The following is a 23,255-nucleotide window of genomic DNA, read 5'->3' as shown; positions in this document are numbered from 1 at the left end:
TTTTGTTTATTATTATTTTATTTTGGGGGAGGAGGTAATTGGGCTTTTACTTATTTACTTATTTTTAATGGAGGTACTGGGGATTGAACCCAGGACCTCGTGCTTGCTAGGCACGTGCTCTACCACTGAGCTACACCCTCCCTCCTCGAAGCTTTCTAAAACACAGGCAATTGAAGAGAAGATTGTTTCCAAGATAAATATAATGTTATCAAGAAAATTTGGAAATTTTCACAAGTTACACAAGTTGTGGCCATGATATGATTTCTCTGAATTACACACTGGCCTCTGGAAAGTTCCACTGGCCACTGGATTCGCCTTCACCTTTGGAATCTGATACCAGCATGGAGGTTTTGAGAGTTCTTACAAGGAAAGTTGGGGTTCGGGGTTATGACCAAACTGAGTATCAACATGTTCTCTGGTGGGAGATGTACCAGCTGCCTCTTGGGAGCTCATAGATGAGCCTAGGATGTGGGGCGACAGAAAAAGAAATTTCTACTATGAGCAGCTCTGTTTCTCGGCTGGCCCTCTGCCCTCAACATCTCAGCTCTTGTCCCTCACACTGCACAGAGCTCCACACCTGGGTCCCCTTCTGGCTTGGCCATCCCCAAACTGTGCGATTTTGAGGAATCACTGCACCTCTCGGTTCCCCAGTGGTACCTCCAACTCCCCTTGACACTCGGAGGCTCCCAGCGCCTACTTCAGAGCTCCTGGGGAGCTCAGAAGCTAAGAGCCATGAAATGCTCCTAGCCCACCTCCAAGCACCAGGTACCCCGCAGATGCTGACTCACCGCGCCGTTTCATCTTCCCTGTCAGATCATGACCCTGCTCTACAGATGGGGAGAGCAAGTTGTCCAAAGACCAAGAGTAGACAGTGAGCTCGGGTCTGCCTGACGTCGGCAGCCACCCACAACCTAGGGACCCCTCCATTAAGATTGCCCTGTGGATGTGCCTCACCCCTCGCAACCTACCTGGTACTGCTTGAGGACGCCGTTGACCATCAGCGCTGACTGCTTATCCACCCTCTCGGTGACGGCATGGGCCACGGCATAATAGGACTGCAGGCCGCGGGCGAGGGCCTGTGACACACCATACTCGTCATCGACGTCTTGCTTGGCATTCCTGGGAGCAAGATGGAAGCATGGCGTGAGGAAGCACCTTCGCGTCGGTTACAACGTGCTTCTGACACAAGCCTCCATGAAGCAGCTTTGCAGCCTGAGCCAGAAGACAAGCAGAAGTGTGCTGCACACTCTGAGGTCAGGCGAGGCAGCAAATACTGACCCGGGGGCCAAGTCTGGACTTCTGGCTACTGTGGGTCCCTACCCAACCTTCCCAAATAGAAGCCACGTCACGGTCACACCAAAGAATGAGTGGCACTGTCAACCAGAGGCTGGTCACACGGCCCACCCTGTGCACTGTGAGTTCCAGAGCCAGAAGGGAAAATGTACACTCAACAGCCTCACACAAACCAGCATCATTTACGCTATGGCTGTTTTGTGATCCCATCTGGAATTCTTTTAAAAAGTGACTTAAAACTATTTGCATTTCATTAATGCTACAGATATTTGTGATCTGACTTCTGTCATATTGTTGTATGCTGCATGAGGTTTCTGTTTTTATATCTTCTTACAACTCTTTGCACAGTGAGCTTGGTTTTCTTAGTTTAGTGGGTTTTTTCCTATACATTTCTGGTGAATTCAGAGGACTGCAGGTTTGTTCTGGTGGTTCCCTTCATACCTATGGCTCATATAATATTCTCAATCTTCTATTTAAGAGCATCCTGTAACTATGTACTGTAAGCAACGAGGAAATTGGTATGTTAATTTTAACTGTGCTTACAGGAACAAAGGATGAGCAATAATGTAAACGACCACTGTCAGACACAGGCTACGCACAGGGGAACGTGACGGGGATGCCATGCAGCCAGATGCAGAGGACAGCAAGACACCCCGTGTGTACAGACACAGGAGCAAGGGGAAGAACACAGTGGCCCAGATACACTTGTGCAAATGAAAAGGAAAACAGATATGTGTTATGCTTACTGATGCACGGAATACCTGTGGAAGACACAGGATGCTGGAAAAATTTTTTTCCAGGGAGGTGGGGTGGGCTGGGGCCAGGGCACAAGAATAAGGCGGCCTTTGTTGTAAACCAATTTCCTAGACACAAGATGAACCACGTGAATGGAAGATACATCATTAAATCCCTATGAATATCAGCGAAACCTGAAGTAAATCAGTTTGGTGTTTGTGGTCCCACAATGGCTGCCAGCTCGACAGTGTGGTCCAGGGAGAAGCTGGGGTACCAACAGCTTGTGCCGGCGCCACCTCGCAGGAAGCTGGCAGAGGGGGAGCTCGGCAGGGGTGCCTTACTCAATGATGTGCCGGGCGTCCACCTCAGAGACATCGTCGCTGTCTGGATCTGGAATCTTCTTCTTCTCCTCCACAGGCAGAGCGGGAGGCTGCGCTGGCTGCGGCTGCTCCTCCTCTTCCTCCTACCGAAAGACCAGCCCACGTCACCTCAGGTCACCCCCCGGGGATGGGCACAGGCTCCTGGGGGAGAAGACACTTTTGGAAACACGTGATGGTTTTATAACCCTCATGCTTGCTTCCGATCCCGAAACGAGTCATGCCTTTTATTTGCATCTTCTTTTAGTTGCTCAGTATATGACTTCCAGACTTCCTAGCACAGTATCCTGCCACTGCTTTTTGAGGATATCTCAGTGTTCTGTACTTGTGTTGCTGCTGGTAGATTCCACCCGCACCAGCTCCCCTTACACGATGTACACTACTAAATCAGTTTTTCACTTGAATTTCCTAGGTATCAAACATTTTATAGGCAACCTTCAATATTTATTGCTCTTGATTTACTTCCAGCTTTACTGACATGGCCAGAATGTCTAAAATATGTCAAAGAATACTGGAGACAACAAGCATCATTGTTTACTAAGAGGTTTTCTATAATCTTATGAATTAAGTATGACTGTTATAGTTCATTATACTTTTTCGCCATTTACAGAGCAGATAATAAAGGGGATTTGGTGTGGCTGATAAAATACACTCACATACATTTCCCAATATTAAAGATATTAAACCATCTTTGTATTCCTGTATAAATCACACAAAATGTGTGTGTTAATGGAACTGCTATAAAACTTTTCAAAAAATCAATAATTAATCTGTTAAATTATTTCAATCAAAACCCAGTGAGATTTCCCTTGGAGCATATAAAATGATTTTATAGATCATCTGGAATAATGAACAGGTGAGGACAGCACAAACATTATGGCCAAAAAAAAAAAAAAACACCTGGTAAAGACTTATCCTGGTTGATGTTACCATGTCAGGAGTTAAAACAGGGGTGGGAATCCTGGCTAAGTCCTAGTGAGGAGGTCAGCAAATTTTCCCCTAGAAAGTGACCTTAAAGCTGGATAAAAATGGCACAGACAACCGTTTCAGAGCTCCAGGAGTCTGAGAAGCATCAATGCCTAAAAAAACCACTGAGCTCTGGGTAAGAAGAGCAGGAGTCTGCAGCGTTCTCACTTGGGGGTGCTTTCACTTCCCCCACCCCCAGCTCCAACATGAAGGCTGCACTGGGGTGGGGAGGCCACAAGGCCTGGCAGCTGAGGCTGCTGGGGACCTAGTTATTTTGCAGCAGTGCGTGATGCCCGGGCCAGCAGCACTGTCAGTGGAGGTGAGGACCTCAGCCACAGGCGGGGAAAGCATATTACTGGCTGAGGCTGTGCACGTGTACAGAAGAAATGAGAAAGGGCCCAGCAGAAAGTAAAAGCGAGGGTTGACTTGAAAATGGCCCAGACTTGGAACATTTTCTTCACACACACTGATCCACTGCAGGAGACAGAAGCCTTGCTGGCACAGGTATCTGAGTACAATCTCTGCCCAGTCGTTGGATGACTACTTAGTTATGAAGAGACACAGCCCATTCCTAAAGAACCAGGATTAATGATGAAAATGAGAAAAAAACAGAAACAATCAACTGAGCAGAGATACCAAAAGCAGCACACATCCAGGGGAAACAATTCTATCCAGAGATTCAGCCTAGATTATCTACTAAACAAATAAAAACACCAAAAGGAACCCACAGGAGTGGAAGTTAGAATCCAGAGTGGCTAAAATAGGCTTCCACTAAACATTATAAGACAAGAGAAAAAGAAGGAGAGTATGATTCAAACTCAGGGGAAAAAGCAGTCAGTTGAGCTTGTCTCTGTTCCCAGATGGTAGACTTAACGTACAATCTTCCAAGCAGCTATTACTATAAATATGTTCAAAGTGACAGTACATATATTCAAAGAAATAAATGAAACCATCCTAAAGGAGAATAAATCAACAAATACAGAATCTCAATAGAGGACAGAAATGATAAATATCACAAATTTGATGAAAAACATGAAACTACCCAGCCAAGAAACTAAACAGACACTAAGGGGAATAAACACAAAGAGGGAGTTCACAGCCAAACTGTTAGAGGCCAAAGACAAAGAGAAGATCCTGAATGAAAGAAAATGAACCACCAAGTACAAAGGGGCATCAAGTTCTTCAGTGGCTGAATTCTCACCTGAAACAAGAGGTCAGAAAGCAATGAAATGATACATTCAAAAGGAAAAAAAAGATTGGCAACAAAGAATTCTATGTCCAGCTAAAGTATCTTCCAGAATGAAAGCTAAAGTAATACATTCCCAGATAAAGACTGAGAGAAGTTTGCTGCTAGCAGACGTGCCTTATAATAAGTGCTGAAAGAAGTCTTTCAAGCCGAGAGGAAATGACAGGAGAGAGTAACTTGAATCCATAAGGAGAAATAAAGAACATCAGAAGAACATCAGAAATGGTAAATAAATGTATCAGTATAAAAGACTTTAAATATACTTCCTCTGATTTCTTCTCTTCTAATTTCTTTAGACTAAGTCATAAGACTATACAAGGTATTAATTAGAAGATTATACTGTTGAGTTTATAACATATATAGATGTAACATATGTGACCATAACAGCACAAAGGAAGGAGAGAAAATGGAGCTAAACTAGAACAAAACTTCCATACTTTACCAGAATGTACTTAGTATTAACCTGAAGAATATGATGATAAATTAAGATGCATAATGCAATCCCCAGAGCAACTACAAACAGGATAACTTTAAAAATGTAGCAAAAATTAAAACATACAGAATAAATTAAATTAAATAAATAAATAAAGTTAACACAAAAGGCAGCAGTAAAGGAAGAAAAAAAATAGCAAAGAAAAGAAATAGCAAAATGGCAAATATAAACCCAGTCATATCAATAACTACACTACACGTGAAGTCTAAAACTCAACCAGAAGGAAGACACTGTCATACTAAATACAAAAGCAAGATCTAGCTACATGCTATTTTAGATTCAAACGGACAGACAGGCTTAAAGTAAAAGAATGAAAAACTGTATGCCATGCAAACAGTAACCATATAAAAGGTGGAGTGATCACACTAATATTGGACAAAATAGACTTTAATGCAAGAAATGTTACTAGAGGCAAAGAGATATTTAATAATGATAAAATATTAAAAACATCAGAAATATATAACTAAGCATACCTATGAAGAAAGCATCAAAACACACAAAGCAAAAAACTGCAGAATTTAAAGAATAGCAATTCAACAAAAATCATTACAGATTCTACTGCTTTATTCTCAGCAAGTGATAGAAAAACTAGACAAAACTCAGCACAGATACACATGACCTGAACAACTCTATCCACCATCTTAACTTACCGACTATACACAGGAATATTCTGTGTATATTCTGTGAATATATGGAATATTCATTCTAAAATTACAAAATTCTATCCACACGAACATGTAACATTTGCCAGGAAGCTAAGCCACAAAATAAGTCTCAATAAACTTTAAAAAGTTAGAATCATATAAAGCATATTCTTATGAATTAAATTAGCAATAAAAAGTAGAAAATCTACAAAATCATCAAATGTTTCATATTTAACAGCACACTTAAATGTGTGTTTTAAAAGAGAAATCACAAGGGAAATTAGAATATACTTTGAATGGAATAAAAACAAAAACAACGTATCAAAATTTATGGGTTACAGCTTTAAGCATTATTTAGAGCAAACTTTATAGCTTTAAACTCACAAATCAGTGGGAAAAAGGTCTCAAATCAATAACCTAAGCTTAGATTGACTAGCAAAAAGTGAAAGACAAATTACTAATTTACCAAAATTAGCAATGAAAGCAATATCACTGCCAGTCCCATAGAGATACAGTAATAAAGAACTACCATAAATAACTTTATGCCAACAAATAACTAAGGTGAAATGGACATATTTCTAGAAAGACACAAATCACTAAAACTGACTCAAGAAACAGAAAATTCTGAATAAAACCTGTAATAGCTAATTGGAATAGTAATTAAAAATCTTCTCACAGAGAAAAGAGCAAGATCGGATGGCTTCACTAATGAATTCTATCAAATGTTTTAAGATGTATACCAATCCTTCACAAACCTCTTACAGAAAAAAGGGAAGAAGAGAACATTTTCTAATTCATTCCAGGAGGACAATGTCGACCTAATATCAAAGCCAGACAAAGCTATCTCAAGAAAACTACATACAGACTAGTATCCCTCATGAACATACACCCCAAAGCCCTCAACAAAATAAAAACAGCGATATACAGAAAAAACTATACACCACGACAATGTTGGACCTATCCCAAAATTAATTTACGTAATAAAGCACATTAACAGACAAAGGACAAAAGTTATATAATCGGCTTAGTAGAGAAAAGTATGAGACGGAATCTAGCCCACTCATAATAAAAACTCGCAATAAACCAGGAACAGAAGAGAATTTACTTGACCCAACAAAGGGCATCTATGGAACACCTGCAGCCAACATCAAGCAACAGTGACAGACCAACTGCATTACCGTTTTTCCTTTCAGCATTATTTTTAAGACCAGAAACAAACCAAGGATATTTGCTCTAAACACTTTTACTCAACGTTGTACTGAAGGATCTACCCAGTGAAATAAGGTAAGAAAAAGAAATTAAAGGCACATAGATGGGAAAGGAAAAAGTAAAACTATGGTTATTTATGAATGACATGATCCTGTATGTGAAACTCCTAAGGAATCAAACAAATAAACGAAAAAAACCCTATTGGAATTACCAATATGAGTTCAGCAAGTTCGTGGAACACAACATCTACAGTGTATATAATTGTACTCCCATGTAACAGCAACAAAATATCTGAAAATAAAGAAAAATTCTGTTCACAGTAGCATAAAGAATAAAATATTTAAGAATAAATGTAACAACAGCAAAAAGCAAAAACTGTACTCTGAAAACTACAAAACATGGCTAAGAGAAATTAAGGATGATCAGAATAAATGGAGACATTTCATGTTCATGGATTGGAAGACTAAATATTGTTAAGATGTGATGCTCCCAAAACTGATCTATAGATTCAACACAATACCAATAAAAATCCCAGCAAGCCATTTTGTAGATGAGCTGACCCTAAAACGCATATGGAAATGCAAAAGATCCAGAAAAGCCAACAGAGCAAAGAAGACTGAGGCCTAATGCCGCCTCGTTTCTTATTATAAGCAACAATAATCAAGACAGTGTGGTCATGGCGCAGAGACAGACAGATTAACAGAAAAACTCTGAGAGTCAGAAACAAACCTTTACGTTTATGGTCAACTGATTTTCCACAAAGTTGCAAAGAATGATGGTAATGTGGATATCCATATGCAAAAAGCAAAAACAAAAAACTTAAACCTGTACCTCAGACCACACACAGAAATCAACTCAACTGTGACCCTAAACATAAGAGCTTGTATATGAAACTTCTAGAAGAAAACATAAGAGAAAAACCTTCGTGACTTCTAACAGTTCTTAGATACAATGCCAAAGGCACAATTCATAAAATAAAAAAATCAATAAATGAATTTCATCAAAATGAAACACTTGCATTTCAAAAGATGTTGCACTGAGGGGAGGGGGAAAGGCAAACGGACTGTGAGAAGACATTTGCAAGTTATATATCTGATCAGAGACACGTATCAAGAATATAGAAAGAATTCTTACAACTCTATGATGAGATGACAAACAATCCAACTAAAAATGGGCAAAAGACTTCAAGAGATTTTCAACAAAGAAAATACATGAATGGTGCATAAACATTTGAAAAGATGTTTAACATCATTACTTACTGGGAAAATGCAAAGCAAAACCATGAGATACCACTACACACCCACTAGGATGGCTATAATGAAAAGGACAGATAATACCAAGTGTTGTCAAGGATATGGAGAAACTGGAACCTGTGAAAAAGGTACAGCCACTTTAGGCAACAGTCTGGCAATTCCTTAAAAAGTTCAACATAAACTTACCATATGGCCCAGCAATGCCACCCCTAAGCATCTACTTAAAACAAATGAAAACACATATCCACACAAAGACATGTATGTGAATGTTCAGAGCAGTGTTATTCATAATTGCAAAACATGGAAAAAACACAAATGCCCAATTGGTCAATCAATTAAGTGTGGTATATCCATACAATCCGACATGATTCAGGAATAAAACTTTTGATATACAGACAACATGGATCAAACTCAAAAGCATTCTAAGTGAGAGAAGCCAAACACAAAGTACTATATGTTGTATGATTCCATTTATGTGTAATTCTGGAAAAGACCAGTGGTTTCCTGGGGCTGGAGGAGGTAGCAAGAACAAATTATAAACGGGTGGGAGGAAGCCTTTGGGGGTGATAGAAACATTGTAAAGCTGGTATAGAATGATGACTGTGCAATTCTATAAATTCACTAAAAAGCAATGAATTATACTTTTACTATGGGTGCATTTTATACTTTGTAAATTATATCTCCATAAAGCTATTTTAAAAATTTTAACAAAATGCTATTGGTCTAAGAATCATTAGAATTTTAAAAGAAACTGAAAAGTATATAAACTATACCTCAAATAAATAGATAAATAAAATAAAAACCAAAAAAAAAAATTAAATTTAAATTTTTTTTAAAAAAAGAAAGAAACTGAACAGGTAGCCCTAAAAATGTATCAGTGGGTATAAAAACCTAATATATTAATTTTTTAAAATATCACAGGTCAATGGGGAAGGGATGGACTAATAGTATACCACTTGGCTTAATTCTCCTGGGAGGGGGAGGAATGTACTTCACCTCATACCTACCCAAATCCCAGATACCTGAAGAGGTATTAGCGAGGGTAGTGCAAACAGGACTACCAAACCAAAAGAAAGATATGGGTGACCATCAAGCTGATTTCGGGCTGGGGTAAATGCACAAGGAACACTTAAAAATTCAGTTAAAAAACATTCACAACAGATGAGAAATAAGCATATGAAGCAAACCATTCACAGAAGAAATCTAAATGGTCAGTGAATACCTGAAAAAATGTTTAACCTTAATGGCAAAGATGTGCCCGTTAAAATTCCCTTTTTCAAAACTGAGGGAGGTGGCAAAGCTTTTTAAAAGCCTTGTAAGACACTCACACCCCGGCTGAAGGAGGAGTGCAGGAGAACCCCCTTCTGGATGCTAACTGTGCAGAATGAGCCCTGCCTTCAGATGTTGCAGCCCCGGGGCTCCCTCTGAATCACCCTTCCTGAGGAGGCCGTCCAAGACAGAGAGGGACAAGGCTCTCATCAAAGCCTGTCAACCAGGGAAAATCTAAACATCACCATAATCTGGCATAATTAAATGATTCAGAGAAGATACACAATAAATGTGACCATTTATAATGTTTCCAAAGAACAGATTATAATGGGCAAACTTGTACATGACCTATTGCTCACAATTTCATACTGATTTTTCTGGAGGGGAGAGCTGTTGGGTACCTGAAATGTGACTAGTATGACTGAGGACTTTTACATTTAATTTAATTAAAATGGAAGCAGTGCTGTGTGGCTCGAGGCTACTGTATTGGACAGAGCAGCTCTAAAGCACCAACTTTCAGCCAGGATGGGGCCTCAGCTGCCCTCTGCCCACCCCCTGGCCCATAAGATGCCTGGCTGGAGCGGGAGGGGGGTCATAGCGCCCGATCGACGGCCAGGAAGTGAACTCTTACCTCCTCCTCTTCTTCGGAGCCACTCTCTTCACTATCAGATCTTGGAGCTACTTCATACCTAGAAAAAAAATTGGTGTTTTAATATAAATCTCCCCAGAACCAGCATGACTTACTTTTCTTAGCAAACTGGCCTGTTTCAAATGTAAGCAAAATCACTCCCAGCTGCCAGATGCCCTGAATGAGGCCAATAGCTAACTCAGGTCCCGCTGCATCTGGGACATGAGGTCCCACTCACCCAGGGTTCATCTCCAGCCAGGCCTCCAGCTGCCCTGCTTTAGGCGCGTCTGTGCCGGTGAGGATCTTCCCACTCTCCACATGGATCACCTTGACAGGTAGGTCACTCATTTGGCTGGTCTCATCCAGAGGCTGAAAAAGAGTCACACGTGTGACTTGAGGTTCCGTCCTGCCCACGCCTCGGGCGTCCGCTAACTGTGGCCAACTGGGGAAGTGCCATCCCAACTCCATGCTCAAAAAAGAGCACACAAATGTGACCAACGATTGTGGAGACAGGTTAACTGTGTATTAATCATTCAGTAAAAATACATATGACACACTGATGACAGCTGCTTCTTTGAAGGAACTGATAGACACATTTTCAAATAGATAATTTAATCATATAGCCCCAAATTCAAAAGTATAGAGTGTGGGCTCACCCCATCCCTGTCCCCTCATCTGACAATGTATCTTCATGACCCCCCAACAGTATCAGTTTCCAGTGCTTTCTTCCAGATCAATTCCACACGTAAGAAACAAGGACTCAGGTATTCCCCCACAAATGATTACACTATTCCCATTCTCCTAGCCCTTGATTTTTTCTATTTATACTGTATTTGTAGACTTCATCAGGGATTCTTATTCTTCTCTGTTAAACAACTAACTAGAATACTTGAAAAATAAAACAACTTCCTTTTAGCAACAAATATGGAATTCCTTGATTTCTTATTTTGAGTTATCAACTTTGGAGGACATCTTCAAATTTCCGGGCGAAGACCTTCAGGACAAGGATAAGGATGGAAACCTCTGTCTGTATCTACCAGGAACTTACACCCCTCCCTCTAGAGCTGCATTCGCCATTAACACTGGCTCACAGCAGAGATTTGTCTCCATGCATGTTAAAATCCCATCCTAAAGCAGCCCACCACAGAGGGGGACGGCAACCCCCTACCCCCACGAACAAGCTCTGAGGGCTGCCTCAATCAGTGACTTTCATCCCCATGTCCTTCCTGGGAGCAGTTAGGGTGCTGATGGTGGGACCTCCCCATCCCTACAATTCTGACTGAACTGCTCTGGGGTGGGGCTTGGGCCTCCCTGTTTTTCCAAAGCTCCGTAGGTGATTCGAGTGTCCAGCCAAGGCTGAGAACCAATGGGCGAGAACAAGGACAATCAACAGCTGTCATCAAGTGATGCTTCCCGTTACTAAACAGGATGAGCAGCTGCTGTGATTACCCAACAGAATTCCCTGAACCACACTTTCCTGCTATAGGACTCCCTCTGAATACCCCCAAATGGCCTTGTGAAGGCTATGTGCTGCAGTAAAATGGAAGCCCAAGTTTCCCTTAAGAAATTTCAATTTAACATTTCAAATAAAACCACATGAAGTAAATACATATTTGACTTAATCACTATCGTCATTCATTTCTGGGAACCAGGCTAATAAGAAAAAGTGTGCATCTGCTATGGAATGAATTGTATTCCCTCCCAAATTCACATGCTGAAGCCCCAGCTCTCCAGTGTAACTGTATTTGGAGATGGGGCCCTCGGGAGGTAATCAGGGTTAAATTAGGTCATAAGGGTGGGGCCCTCATGATGGGATCAGTGCCTCTAGAAGAAACACCAGCACTTGCTCTCTTTCCCCCCATGTGAGGACATGGCCAGAAGGCAGTAGTCTACAAGCCAGGAAGAGTCCTCACCAGGAACCAATCTTGCTGTTCCTTGATTTTGGATTTCCAGCCTCCAGGATTATAAGAACACATAGTTCCATCTTTTAAGCCACCTAGGTGTTTTGTGATGGCAGCCCAAGCGAAGAGAGCATCAAAAGGTAACATACAAGGAGGCTCATTACAACGTGTGCAATAGAAAGACAGGAAACAATGGAAACAGCCACCAACAGGGGAGTGGGGATATGGCTGTGCATCCGAGCTGCTCAGGGCTGGACCTCTGTAACAACTACCAATGGGAAGCAACCTAAATAGTTCTCAGTAAGAACAATGAAATAGATTCTACTATATGAATACAATAAAATGAAAACAGAACTAATGGCTTGACATGGAAAGTGGCCCATGATACCCTGCTAAGCAGGAAAAGTGTAGCTATGTCTAGATTGACCCAAAGGGTCCCCAAACAAAGCAAAGACTGTAAGCACAAAGGTTTCTGGAAGGGTGCAGAGGAAACACCCAGGGGTCAGTATGCAGGCTCCTGAGAGGACAGGCACCACGGGGCTTGCACTTTTCATGTTATCATTTAAGGCTCTTTCTACAAGAAGTATTATTACATTTACGATTTTAAGAAGCAAGCAATGGTCACCTCTCAAACACAGTGACATTAGTGAGGTAAGTGTGCATGAGCTAACACGGAAAGGCTAATACAGTGCCAGGCGGGGGTGAAAAGCCATCCGGCAGTGCGTGCACAGAAAGGGTCCCGGAGCACACACACTGACAGCTCCTTGTGGTTTCCCTCCGGGAAGTGGGACTGAGGAGAGGCTGGAGGAGGGGGTAAAGGAAACACTTTTTATTCATACACCTCTCTTCCAAATGAGTATGTTAAGCGAGAATGGCTGCCTTTAGGGGGAAGAGAGGTTGTGGGAAAGACGGGTCTGTGGGGACAGCAGCCCCTCTCTGGGTCACTTTGCACATTTCTGACTTTTGGAACCAGGCTAGTATTTCACATACTAAATACACAAACGGTGAGCAAATAAATAAAACCAACAAGGGTGGGGGGATCCTCACGAATGAGGGCACGAGAGAGAACTAATCTTCTGAACGCGGTATTCGGAGCATGTACTTTCAATCCAAACACTGACCTCTAGCTAGGAGGCTTCTTCTGCAGGGGGGTACTCGTTAGCCATTCTGAATGTGCTTCCTGTGTGCTCTAGGACCGAGCAATGAGTGGCAGATGGGAGCCAGGTTTGAGACTATTACAATATGGACAGGGAGAATGACAGAGAGAACCCCGTGGTATTGGATTACAATGAGAGAAATCAGTGTGACCTCAAGGTTGTTAATATGTATAATTAGCAATGCAGCTGTGTGTGCGTACATACATCTGTTTCCTAGGTTTGTCTGCTGAGAGGGCCCAGAAGCAATGACACTTCGGTGGTAATGAGCACACCTGGATCTTGGTTTCTGAGTATTCTTCTGATTAAAGAAATCAAGGCTCTTGGAGAAATGGCTGAGTCCAGGACTCAGGCAGGGAGACAAGATAAGCCTCGGCCGTTTTTGTGTGTGAAAAAGTCAGAAAGCCCTCAAAGATTGATGGGGACACATCAAAGGATGTAGGAGCCAATGTGAAGGGACTCCTACTTGCCCAAACTGGAAACATTTGAGCATCAAAATAAATGATAATAGTGCAGAATTAAACTAAGTAAATCCATTAAACTAAATAAGAATCCATGAGTCAGAACCAGGAGTTGGCAAACTATGGCCCACAGACCAAATAACAAAGAAGGGAAAACTTTTCCTTCCTGTAAAAAGCCGATAAATGCAAAGGGAATGATGGGGAGGAAAAATCACCATTTTGTAATCATTACTGCAAAAGCTGATACAGGCAAAGATAATGGATGTAGAAACCAGCTGGGTGAAAGTTTGAGTTACAGTCTGTTTACGTAGTCTGAGCAGCTCCCCACAAGGTACTTAATAACTACAAAAGGAAGCTGGAGATGCCTTGGCAGACAGCAAGAGATCAAGGTTAACATCGCCAGTGAGGGAAGAGCTGTACGCCACACCCCTCCATGTGACGCAGGGAGAAGGGCACTGCGTCACCTCAGGGCTTTCTGTTGCTGTGAAGGACACTGGAGGGTCAACCGGTGAAACCTTAACAAGGGCTATGGATTATATCACAGCGTTGCATCAACATTCATTTCCTGGTTTTGAGCCTTGTACAGTCAAGGAAAAGAACAGCCCTGCTTTTAGGACGTACGTCCTGAAACACACAGAAGCAATAGGTGCCGTCACAACTGCATCTGACTATCAAATGGTTTAGGAAAAACATGACATGTGAAAAGCAGGAATCTGGGTGAAGGAATTCTCTGTACCATTCTTACGCCTCTCCTGTGAGTTTGAAATTTTAAAGTAAAAACTGAAACATAAATAACAGCACACGCGTAGAAAAAGGCTTGGAAGGAAACACAGCCAAGAGCACATAGTGTCCTCTCTGGGGACTGGAACAGAGGAGGGGGAGTGTGGCAGAGGACACACATGGATTCTTACCATTGCCATATACAGCTTTAATAATTTAAGAGAAAAAAATATGTTAAAGATGAAACAGACCTAATTTCTGGGGCTGGGCTGGCATTTCCACAAAGAGAAAGCTCTGGTTTCTTACCTCGCCGTCAGGTCCAATTGCAGGTGTCTGTCCTTCTGCGTTTTCTGCCTTCTGGAAGGGAAGAGAGACATAGTCACTCCCTGACGGGGAGGCCGAGGCACACGCGCAAACGCAGCAGCTCCAGTCCCACCGAGGGGCGCACCTTCTTTTTCTTTTTCTTCTTCTTTTCCTTGGCGACCTGGGCGGCCTTGTGCTGCCGCACCAGCTCCGTGAGGTTAGCCACGTACTCGTCTGTCTGCTGCAAGAGGTAGGCCAGGCGCTTGTCCTTCTTCTGGTCGATGAGCTTGCGGTACCCTTCCTCGTCTTCGGCCTGCGGAAGCGTGCGGTTACGGGGCGTGCTTGTCACACACACCAGGCCTCTGGCATCCAAACCAGAGTCAAGAAGCCCACAGGGCTGTTATTAAATAGCAGCTGCACCCATTTAGGGAGCACCGAGCTCACACCCGGAGCTGTGCTGTATTCACACCCTTCACATGACTACTGGCTCCCCTTCAGTGTTTCCCCAGTTCCCACCCAGCACTAGGCCCCGCAGGACCTGCTGGACAGACATGCTCCTGCCAGAAGCATGTGAAAGTCCTGTCCTTGTTGAGCACAAACACACCCAGATCCCAACCCTGCTCTCCACCTAGTCTGCGTGCCACATCACTCTCACAGACCCCCGAAGCAAGCCTGTCCCAGCTCTCTGAGAAAACACCGGACCACGTCGTGTGCCCCCTCCCTCAGCTTACAGCCCCACCCGAGGCTTCCCATCCTGGTCAGAATTGAAACCAAAGCCCTCCTCATGGCCTGCAAGGCCCTACGTGACTGTCCTTGGGACTCCGACCTGACTTTGCTCTGCACCGTGCTGCTCCAGGGGCTACTGGCTGGGCCTTGCACACGGCATTCTCCCACCTCAGGCCTCTGCCCTCGGCTCCCCTACTGCTGGGAGATGCTTCCCCCAGGTCTCTGCATTTGAGGGTCAGGCCCACCCGGCCTGGACCATCCCCTCCCTCATCCTGCTTCATTCTTCTCAGTGTGCTTTTCACCATCTGAACTCTTTGGCTTGTTCCAATTGGGCATCTGTCTTTCCAGGGCCAGCACGAGCCCCACCAGGGCAGGGACTGCACCCTTCTCACCACCATGGCCCCGACCACACAGCAGTGCCTGTCAACATCGGCCCGACTAGAGAACCCTCTGTGAGTACGTGATCAGACACAAAGGGTCGGGGTGGGAGTCGGACTCACAGCACTGGGGGCTCTCCCACCAGGAGCGGGTCCACCTCCACTTTCCAGAGAGCACAAAGCAGCCAGCTAACTGGCCAAGGTCACGTGGTCACTGATGGTGGGAGTGACCCAGCAGAGGTCTGAGGCCAGGTCTTTCGGACTCCTAAGCCCAAGCCCTTTCTTTCTCTGTCCTGCCTCTAACTCGGAGCAGCAAAATACCCAAAAGGAACCCTGGGCGGTCGATTCCCGTGCCTGCGACACCCAGTGAACCACAAAGGGACCAGGTTCTGACGGCGAACTGTACCATGAGCCGCCGCATCCTCTCCTTCTCGATTCTCTCGTTTTCCTTCTTCTGCTCCCGCTCTGTGTTGGCATGGTAGGTGGCCACCGCCTTGGTGAGTTTCTGGATCTTGCCTGTGACCGACCTGTGATATTCTTTGAAATCCTTGGCATGCTGAAGAATGCTGTTGAGGTATTCCTGCAGGATGCACACAAAAGACCAGAATAACTATGGGACAGGAGTCACTGGATCCTTGCTCTCTACAGAACACTGGGACCCATTCCAGGCCCAGGGCCTTTGCACCTGCCCCATCGATCTGGAAAGCGCCTTGCACACACGTCTGCGTGGCTCCCTCCCTCGGGGCTCCACTCAGACCTCACCTCCGCAGGGAGAACCTCCCATCCTGAGTAAATGGCTCCTCCATCACTCCTTATCCCCACTCATGTTCCCTACACCCTATTACCTCCCAGCATGTTACACGTGCATTTGATTATGACCCACCTTCCCCTACTATATGGTTTTGTCCGCGGACGTATTCTTAGTCTCTAAAACACCATTATAACGAACAGAAAAGAGAACCACACGGGCTGAGCCGTGAACCGAGACCCGGCGCACCTGGTGCTTCTGCCGGCGCTTGCGCTCCTGCTCGATCTTCTGCTGCTTCTCCAGCTTCTCGGTGATGCGGGCCTCACGCAGTGACTGCCGCTTGCTGCGCTTGTAGGCCTTGGCATTGAGGGCCGTTTCAAGAGCTGTGTCCCTCCTCATGCACACCACCACCTCCTGCCGCAGCTTCAGGAAGGAAGAGGAGAAACTGGCAACGGGCACAACTGTGGGATGTCCACGCAATACATGCGGTTCCACGTCGCAAGCTAGGCAGGTGCTGCCACTCCCAGAAGGATCCGGAAGCACAAATGCGTGTGTGGGAAGGTCATGGTGGGGCATGGGAGGGGTGCTCATGCGTGAGGCACGCACAGTGAGGAGATGGCCGCTTCTGGACACCCAGCAGAGCCTCTCCTGCCTGCAGGTCTCCAGGTTTGCCCTCCCTCAACCACAAACAACATTTCTCACAGGTCGTTCGAAAGTAAAGGACCCTCAGAAATAGACCCATCCAAGTCCCCTGCTTCAGACTGGCCACTGCCACCTGAGGGAAGACCCACATTTATTCATCCCGTGAACGGTCAACGTCCCCCGATGGGCAGGGAGTGGGGAGGCAGGAGCGCAGTGAGTAGGGATGGGCACTGCTGCTGTCAATGGCCAGGGCACATTTAATCACTGCCGGGTGAGCAGCTCTCTAATCTAAGCATAAACATCAACAGAAAGGGCCCTTTTCCTGAAACAACAGCCCGCGCCTGCGCCCACCTGCCTCTGGAAGTTCAGCAGCCTGAGGGCCTTGAGCTCGATGGTCGCTTTGGTACGCAAATCCCCGGCTAGGGACCCGGGAAGGTTTTCAAGTTCCTGAATTCGGTGTGCGATGCGAGCCTGTAGCCTAGGGTGCAAAGACAGAAAAGAGGACAGGTGATGAGAGGTCTCGCCTGTTTACAAGGAACCCACCTGTTCCCTTTCTTTAAAGCTGTAGCCTTAGGAGAATCTATCCCTCGACGAAGGCTGATACTAGTCACTAGACAGGAGATGGCTCAGGAAAGGATGCCAGCTGCCGCACAGACCACACACAGGAGGGCAGCACGGAGGTCTTGGGAGCCGCGGCAAACAGGAAACCTGACAGGGCACAGCCGACCTATGGCACTTCAGCAGCATGAGCCGGCCCCTGGAGTCAGGCGGGCCAGGGTCTCCATCCCAGCCCTGGGAATCTACCTAGCCCGTGAGCCTCATGAACTCAGCTATAAACTGAGGAGAACCTGCAGAGCAACCCTACAGGCTTGGTCTTAATAAGGGTGATAATCCCCTTAAGTCTTTCACACTTATTTATCAAGCACCTACTGTGTGCCAGGGACCATTCCAGGTACAGGGCTGCAGCATTAAAGACTAACAGGGCTGTTTGCTGCTGTCGTGAGCTCACAGCTTTATCAGGAAGACAAGCCATAAAAGAGTTAAAAAATTAAGTATCCATGGTAATCCCAGAGAAGTACTTTGAGGAAGGGGCTGGAGGTGAGAGGTGGTGGGGGAAGGGCCTCTATAAGGTGATGACTGGCAATAAAAACTAAATAACCACAAGGAGTCATGTGCAGCATGTGCAAAGGCCCTGGGGCAGGAATAAGTCTAACTTGTTCAATGGAGAGAGGACTGGGGAGAGTCAGGTAGGTGAGGACAGAGCATTAGGCAGGGGTTGAAGAGAAAAGGGTTAGTCAGTGGATAATGGGAAGCCAGTTTTAACCCAGGGAACAGATCTAATGTAAGTTAATTGTAAAAAGAGTCTTCAAAAGCTCTGTGGGAAACACACTGTGCAGGTCAGGATGAGAGCAGAGAGGCTAGGAAGAGGTGCACACCAGATGGCAGGGTGAACAGTATTGAGGGAAAAGAGCTAAGAGCATGCACCATGGGGACACTGGGGAAAAGAAGTGCAAGCAAGGGTCAAGAGGCCACAGGGTCTGTGGTCCACTCAGCTGCTGGATGGTAGATGCCTGGGAACAGAGACAGGAGGGGAAAGTGTGGGGCATAAGGCCATCTGGATAGGCCAACTTTAAGCCATCCAGATGCAGCTGGAGGGGAGGCACCTGGGTACAGGGGCTAGTGCTCCAGGGCATATCACAGCTGGAGATGCACCCTGGAGATAGTCATTAGGCAAAGATTTACTGATGTATCTGGGGATTTACGGTGAATGAGGCACAGCCCCCTCCCCTGATGGAGCTAACATTCACCAAGGGAGGCCAGCCCTGAACCAGTTATAAATGCAATGGAGAAACGGAGAGTGCAAGGTGCTATGGGAGTGGATCTCAGGCACCCCCAGCAGTGTGGGACAGGGTGATACAGACCTACTGTGCACCAGGCATCTCACACAGCACCTGGGGCCCAGAGGCCTTGGCAAAGCAAACAGCAACTAGCGATGTTCGAGAGATGTCCACCGCAAACCTTGCTGGGGAGCTTTTTGAGTGAGGGATGAGCCAAAAGTTGGATAATACACTGGTGGTGAGGAGAAATGGCACTTTCATTCCAATGTGTACCTGAACAATCTCCATGGAGAGCAGTTTTGCAGAATCTATGAAATTTCCATGTGCACGGAAATCCCCTATACCCAAATAATGCCATGTTTACAGATTTATTCTGACGTGAGTGCACATGTGTGAAAACGAGAGGTATGTAAGTGTATTTATCATAGCATGATTTTAATGAAAGATTAGAACCATCTGTTGTCCATTCAGGGAGTCAGTCTCCTGACTGGCTAAATAAGTTATGGTTCAGCCACCAGGCAGAATGCAACCAGAAAAAAAAAAAAAGAGCTTTTTCTGTACAAATAGGGGATGATCAAAGATATGTTGCTATGGGAGGGAACACTGCACGCATCACCCACCATTTGGGGACCACACACATCATATACCACGTGGGGACATCATGCACCGTCTGCCTGTATACACACAGAAATTTCTCTGGAAGGATGCACACCAGGGAATTGGGAGGCTGGGGACAGAGGCAGGAGGGTGATTTCTGGCTGCACACCCACTGGCCTCTAGAATTGTGAACCACATCAGCGTCTCAGGGCTGACCTGGGTAGAGACACCAGGCAGCAGCACCCTCACCTGTACTCCCGCTCCTGCAGGATCTCCACCGGGTCCAAGCCCCGTGGCTTCTGGATAGGGGTGATGCGGCTCTGCTTCTGGTGGAGCGGCACCATGGGGGCGGGCTGGGCCGGCTGCCCCGGCGACTGTGTCTGGGGCGGCATCACCGGGGAGGCAGCCGGCGGGACGGCGGGGGGTGCAGGTGAGGGGCGACCCGTCGGCTGCGGGGGTATCAGCTTCTGAGGTGTGCTCGTGGGAGCAGCAGCATTCGCCATGGGTCCTGGGGCAGGGGAGGAGTCAAGAAGAAGAACACAGCATTGAGTTCCGGGTCAGTTCCAGGTGGAAATGAAAAGCCCTCCTGCCCTGGGGTTTGAGCTTCCTCTGGATTCCAGCCGACATGGCCCTTCCCCAAGTCTCCCACTGGCCCGGGTGCTGACCCTGGTGTGACCTCACAGGACCAGCTGTTCCCTGACTTTCTTCCACCACAGCTCTAAGGAAATCCTACTTAAGCGACTAGCTCTTCAGTGCCCATCGCTGAACCTCAGGCTCCAAGAGGATGGGGAATGAGCCTGTTTTATCCACTGCTTTGACCTAACAGATGTGACCCTCAAATACTGATGACTACACTTTATACAGAACACTGGGGAGCCCTGTCATCCTGCCTGCCCTCCACGGTGCTGGGGAGCATTCCCAGGAGGGAAGGGGTCAGCCGTCCTGGAGGACAGTGTCTGAGCTGCAACTGCGCCTCCCCTCAGCCTCTCTTGAATCACACAGTGGACTCATTCCCAAGTATCCTTCTCTTCCCACTATCAGCTTAGAGACACCAGGTCACCGTGACCCACAAGACAAGCGAGGGAACCAAACCCAAGCCTTTGGGAACCGAGCAAGCCGGATGAGACCCAAAGAGGACAGGAGGAAGAAGGAAGGACAGGTCCTCGGCCTGCTTGCTCTGACGAGGCTCATCTCAGGGTTGCACAATGAAAGCTCCACTAGGGAGTTAGGGCACAGATGTGTCACCAGAATTTACCTTCAGGCCAGGGCTTGGGAGGCCCTCCAGGGGGCTGGCCAGGCATCCCGGGGGGCACGCCTGAGGGTCCTGGGGGGGGCATGTTGGGCCCTCCCATACCTACATCCAGGGAGAAACAAACAAGCGCATAAAATGAGTCCTGTGTTTCTACCTAAAACAGCCAGCGCCACCCCCTGCCCCAGGGACAGCCTTGGCTCCAAGGGACACACCTAACATGCCTCTCATTGTGGGCACCAAGGGAGAGAAGGGGGAGCTAGAGAAACAGCATTTATCATAACAGTAGCCCTGCCTCCAGACACTGATGCCCACACTCCTGTCAGTGCGCTCTGAGACCCCACCCCAACCCAAGGACCGTAGGCAGCAGGCCTTACCATGAGGCCTGCTGTAATTTGGAGGTGCTGGTCCCGGACCTGGCCCAGGGCCAGGGCCAGGGCCAGGGCCAGGTCCTGTTGCGGACACGGAGGGTGGAGGTAGTGTTGGCATCTGCTGCTGCATCCCGGGCATCGGCCGCTTCCCCTGCACCGCCATCTGCAGGTGGTCAGGGAGGGGCTGCCCCCGGGCCAGCATCTTGTATGCCATGATCTGAGCTCTGAGCTGGTGCAGCTGGTTCTGGTTAAATGGGGTCGGGCCCCGGTTCTGCTGCCCCAAAGCCTGGGGGTCGGCGCCATCCAGAGGGGCCCCTCCTGGTCCGGACGACATCTGTGGGCCCGAGGATGGGCCACTGGCTGGAACCGGACTGGAGGCGTGCTCAGAGCCCCCCAGGGGTGAGGGGTACCCTGCAGGGAAACGTGGATACAAGCAGTCACTCAGTAACACACGTCCAGTAATTTTTAAGGCAAGGACAGTAATCTTACCACCCCGCACACACCAGTCCCTACCCTGAGACAGGGGATGGCCAAATGTCTCATTCTCATAAATCAAAGAAGAGGCACCCGGAGGGCACACCCTCACAGCCTGGTTGGCAGCCTGCACGGCAGCCTGCACAGCTGCATTGGTTTGACCCACCTTTCAGCAACACGCCAACAATTAAAGTTGACACTATGCAGATCCAGGCTTTCTCTGGGCCTGTCCGCCTGCCCCTCGGCTTGGCCAGGCCCACTCCCCTCATTTCCGTTATCCACAGAGCCCTTGAGCTTCCCACTCCATGACAGGGGGTCATCTATTCCATCATTTCTCAAACTTCCCTGTTTGGAAAAGTCACCTGCAGGGCTTGTTAAAACAGAGACCTGCCCCTCTCCCGAGATCCTGACTCAGCAGGTCTGGAGCGGGGCCCAGGCACCTGCACTTCTAAGATGCTCCTGGGTGGCACCAGAGCTGCCCTGCTGTGGAGCCCAGCCTGCCCAGCCCTCGTCTAACCCCCAGTGCTGACCACAGGTCTGCCCCTCCAGTGTTCGCTCTCCTGGGGGCTCCAAGACAAGACGGCCTGAACAGGGCACCAGCCAAGCCCAAGCTAACCAGCTCTCTGTGGCAGGGTCTCCCAAAGGGCTCAACTGTCCTGGATCCTCTGAATCCATCTATGGGACACCCAGCTAGGCAAATGACCTCAGGACTCCCAGAGGGTGACAAAGAAGAGGAAAGAAGAGAAACAAAACCATACCTTGAGAGTGCTGGTCCATGGGGCTCGGCGGGGGCCCCATGCCTGCGTGGCCCCCTGACCGCAGTCCCATCCCCTTCATCTGGTTGTAGCGGGGGTCATCCGACATGCCCTTCTCATGCATGGACTCCATCGGCTACAAGAGTGGACACACAAGGCAGGATCAGCAAGGGGGGACAGGAAGAGGCAGCAAGAAAAGCATCACCTGAGACAAGTTCAATGTCACTGAAAATGTCTGTCCAAAGCCACCACAGCATTTACTGAACTGCCAACATGACCAAGTGGCTTAGGTCCAAGACACAGTCCTGACATCTACTTAGGTGTCAACGCAGATGCATAAGACAATGCCACCCAAGGGAGGGTGATGGCCTGGAGACTATAATGGTCAAGAGGCAAGGGGACATCTAGACTAGGACACCAGGGGGAGGGTGGGGAGACAGCTTCAGATGGCCAACATCTCACAAGGGAAGGACACACACAGCTCCATGTCAGGAACAGTTTTATCTGGGATACCAGGCTCCCTGTTCATCATCACAAGAAGACCTTGTCACCATGGATCTTCAGATCAGGGACTCTCTTTCTTGGAGACTATAAATTAGACACAGGAATGCCTGCCCATGAAGTACGGTAACAATATGTCAAATGTCCTCGCTTTTGGCCTCCTCCCTACTTGTTGAGCAGGAGGCTGTGTGCTGCATCATTCTGTCCCTCCTAAGGGGCACGATCAAATCCTGGTGGAAGGAAAACATACCTTTCCCCTTCTGATGCTTGGCACTAAACACTCCCTCTATGGAACGGCTGGGAAAGGGGATGTTTTCCAAGACCC

At 46.9% G+C, this 23,255-nt stretch overlaps 1 protein-coding gene and 1 non-coding gene across 13 annotated transcripts in view; both read right to left on the bottom strand.

Moving 5' to 3' along the window:
- Positions 1–23,255, bottom strand: part of SMARCA4 (SWI/SNF related, matrix associated, actin dependent regulator of chromatin, subfamily a, member 4) — an 80,944-nt gene that overhangs the window by 42,553 nt on the left and 15,136 nt on the right. For all 12 annotated transcript variants that reach the window (XM_032465674.1, XM_032465664.1, XM_032465672.1 and 9 more), the window contains 13 exons: positions 22,433–22,565; positions 21,207–21,611; positions 20,836–20,934; positions 19,830–20,088; positions 17,497–17,623; positions 16,753–16,926; positions 16,162–16,335; positions 14,798–14,965; positions 14,656–14,706; positions 10,352–10,482; positions 10,117–10,174; positions 2,370–2,491; positions 969–1,119 (listed from right to left, as the gene is read on the bottom strand). In XM_032465674.1, coding sequence (XP_032321565.1) covers positions 969–1,119; positions 2,370–2,491; positions 10,117–10,174; positions 10,352–10,482; positions 14,656–14,706; positions 14,798–14,965; positions 16,162–16,335; positions 16,753–16,926; positions 17,497–17,623; positions 19,830–20,088; positions 20,836–20,934; positions 21,207–21,611; positions 22,433–22,565 — 2,052 coding nt within the window. The remainder of the gene's footprint in view (positions 1–968; positions 1,120–2,369; positions 2,492–10,116; positions 10,175–10,351; positions 10,483–14,655; positions 14,707–14,797; positions 14,966–16,161; positions 16,336–16,752; positions 16,927–17,496; positions 17,624–19,829; positions 20,089–20,835; positions 20,935–21,206; positions 21,612–22,432; positions 22,566–23,255) is intronic.
- On the bottom strand, positions 69–140 carry TRNAA-AGC. The gene has a single exon. It is a non-coding gene; the product is annotated as a tRNA-Ala (tRNA).

Source organism: Camelus ferus, chromosome 22 (assembly GCF_009834535.1).
Source record: "Camelus ferus isolate YT-003-E chromosome 22, BCGSAC_Cfer_1.0, whole genome shotgun sequence".
NCBI lineage: Eukaryota > Metazoa > Chordata > Mammalia > Artiodactyla > Camelidae > Camelus > Camelus ferus.
The sequence above is the reverse complement of the archived record's forward strand: the minus strand, read 5'-3'. Positions and strand labels throughout refer to the sequence as shown.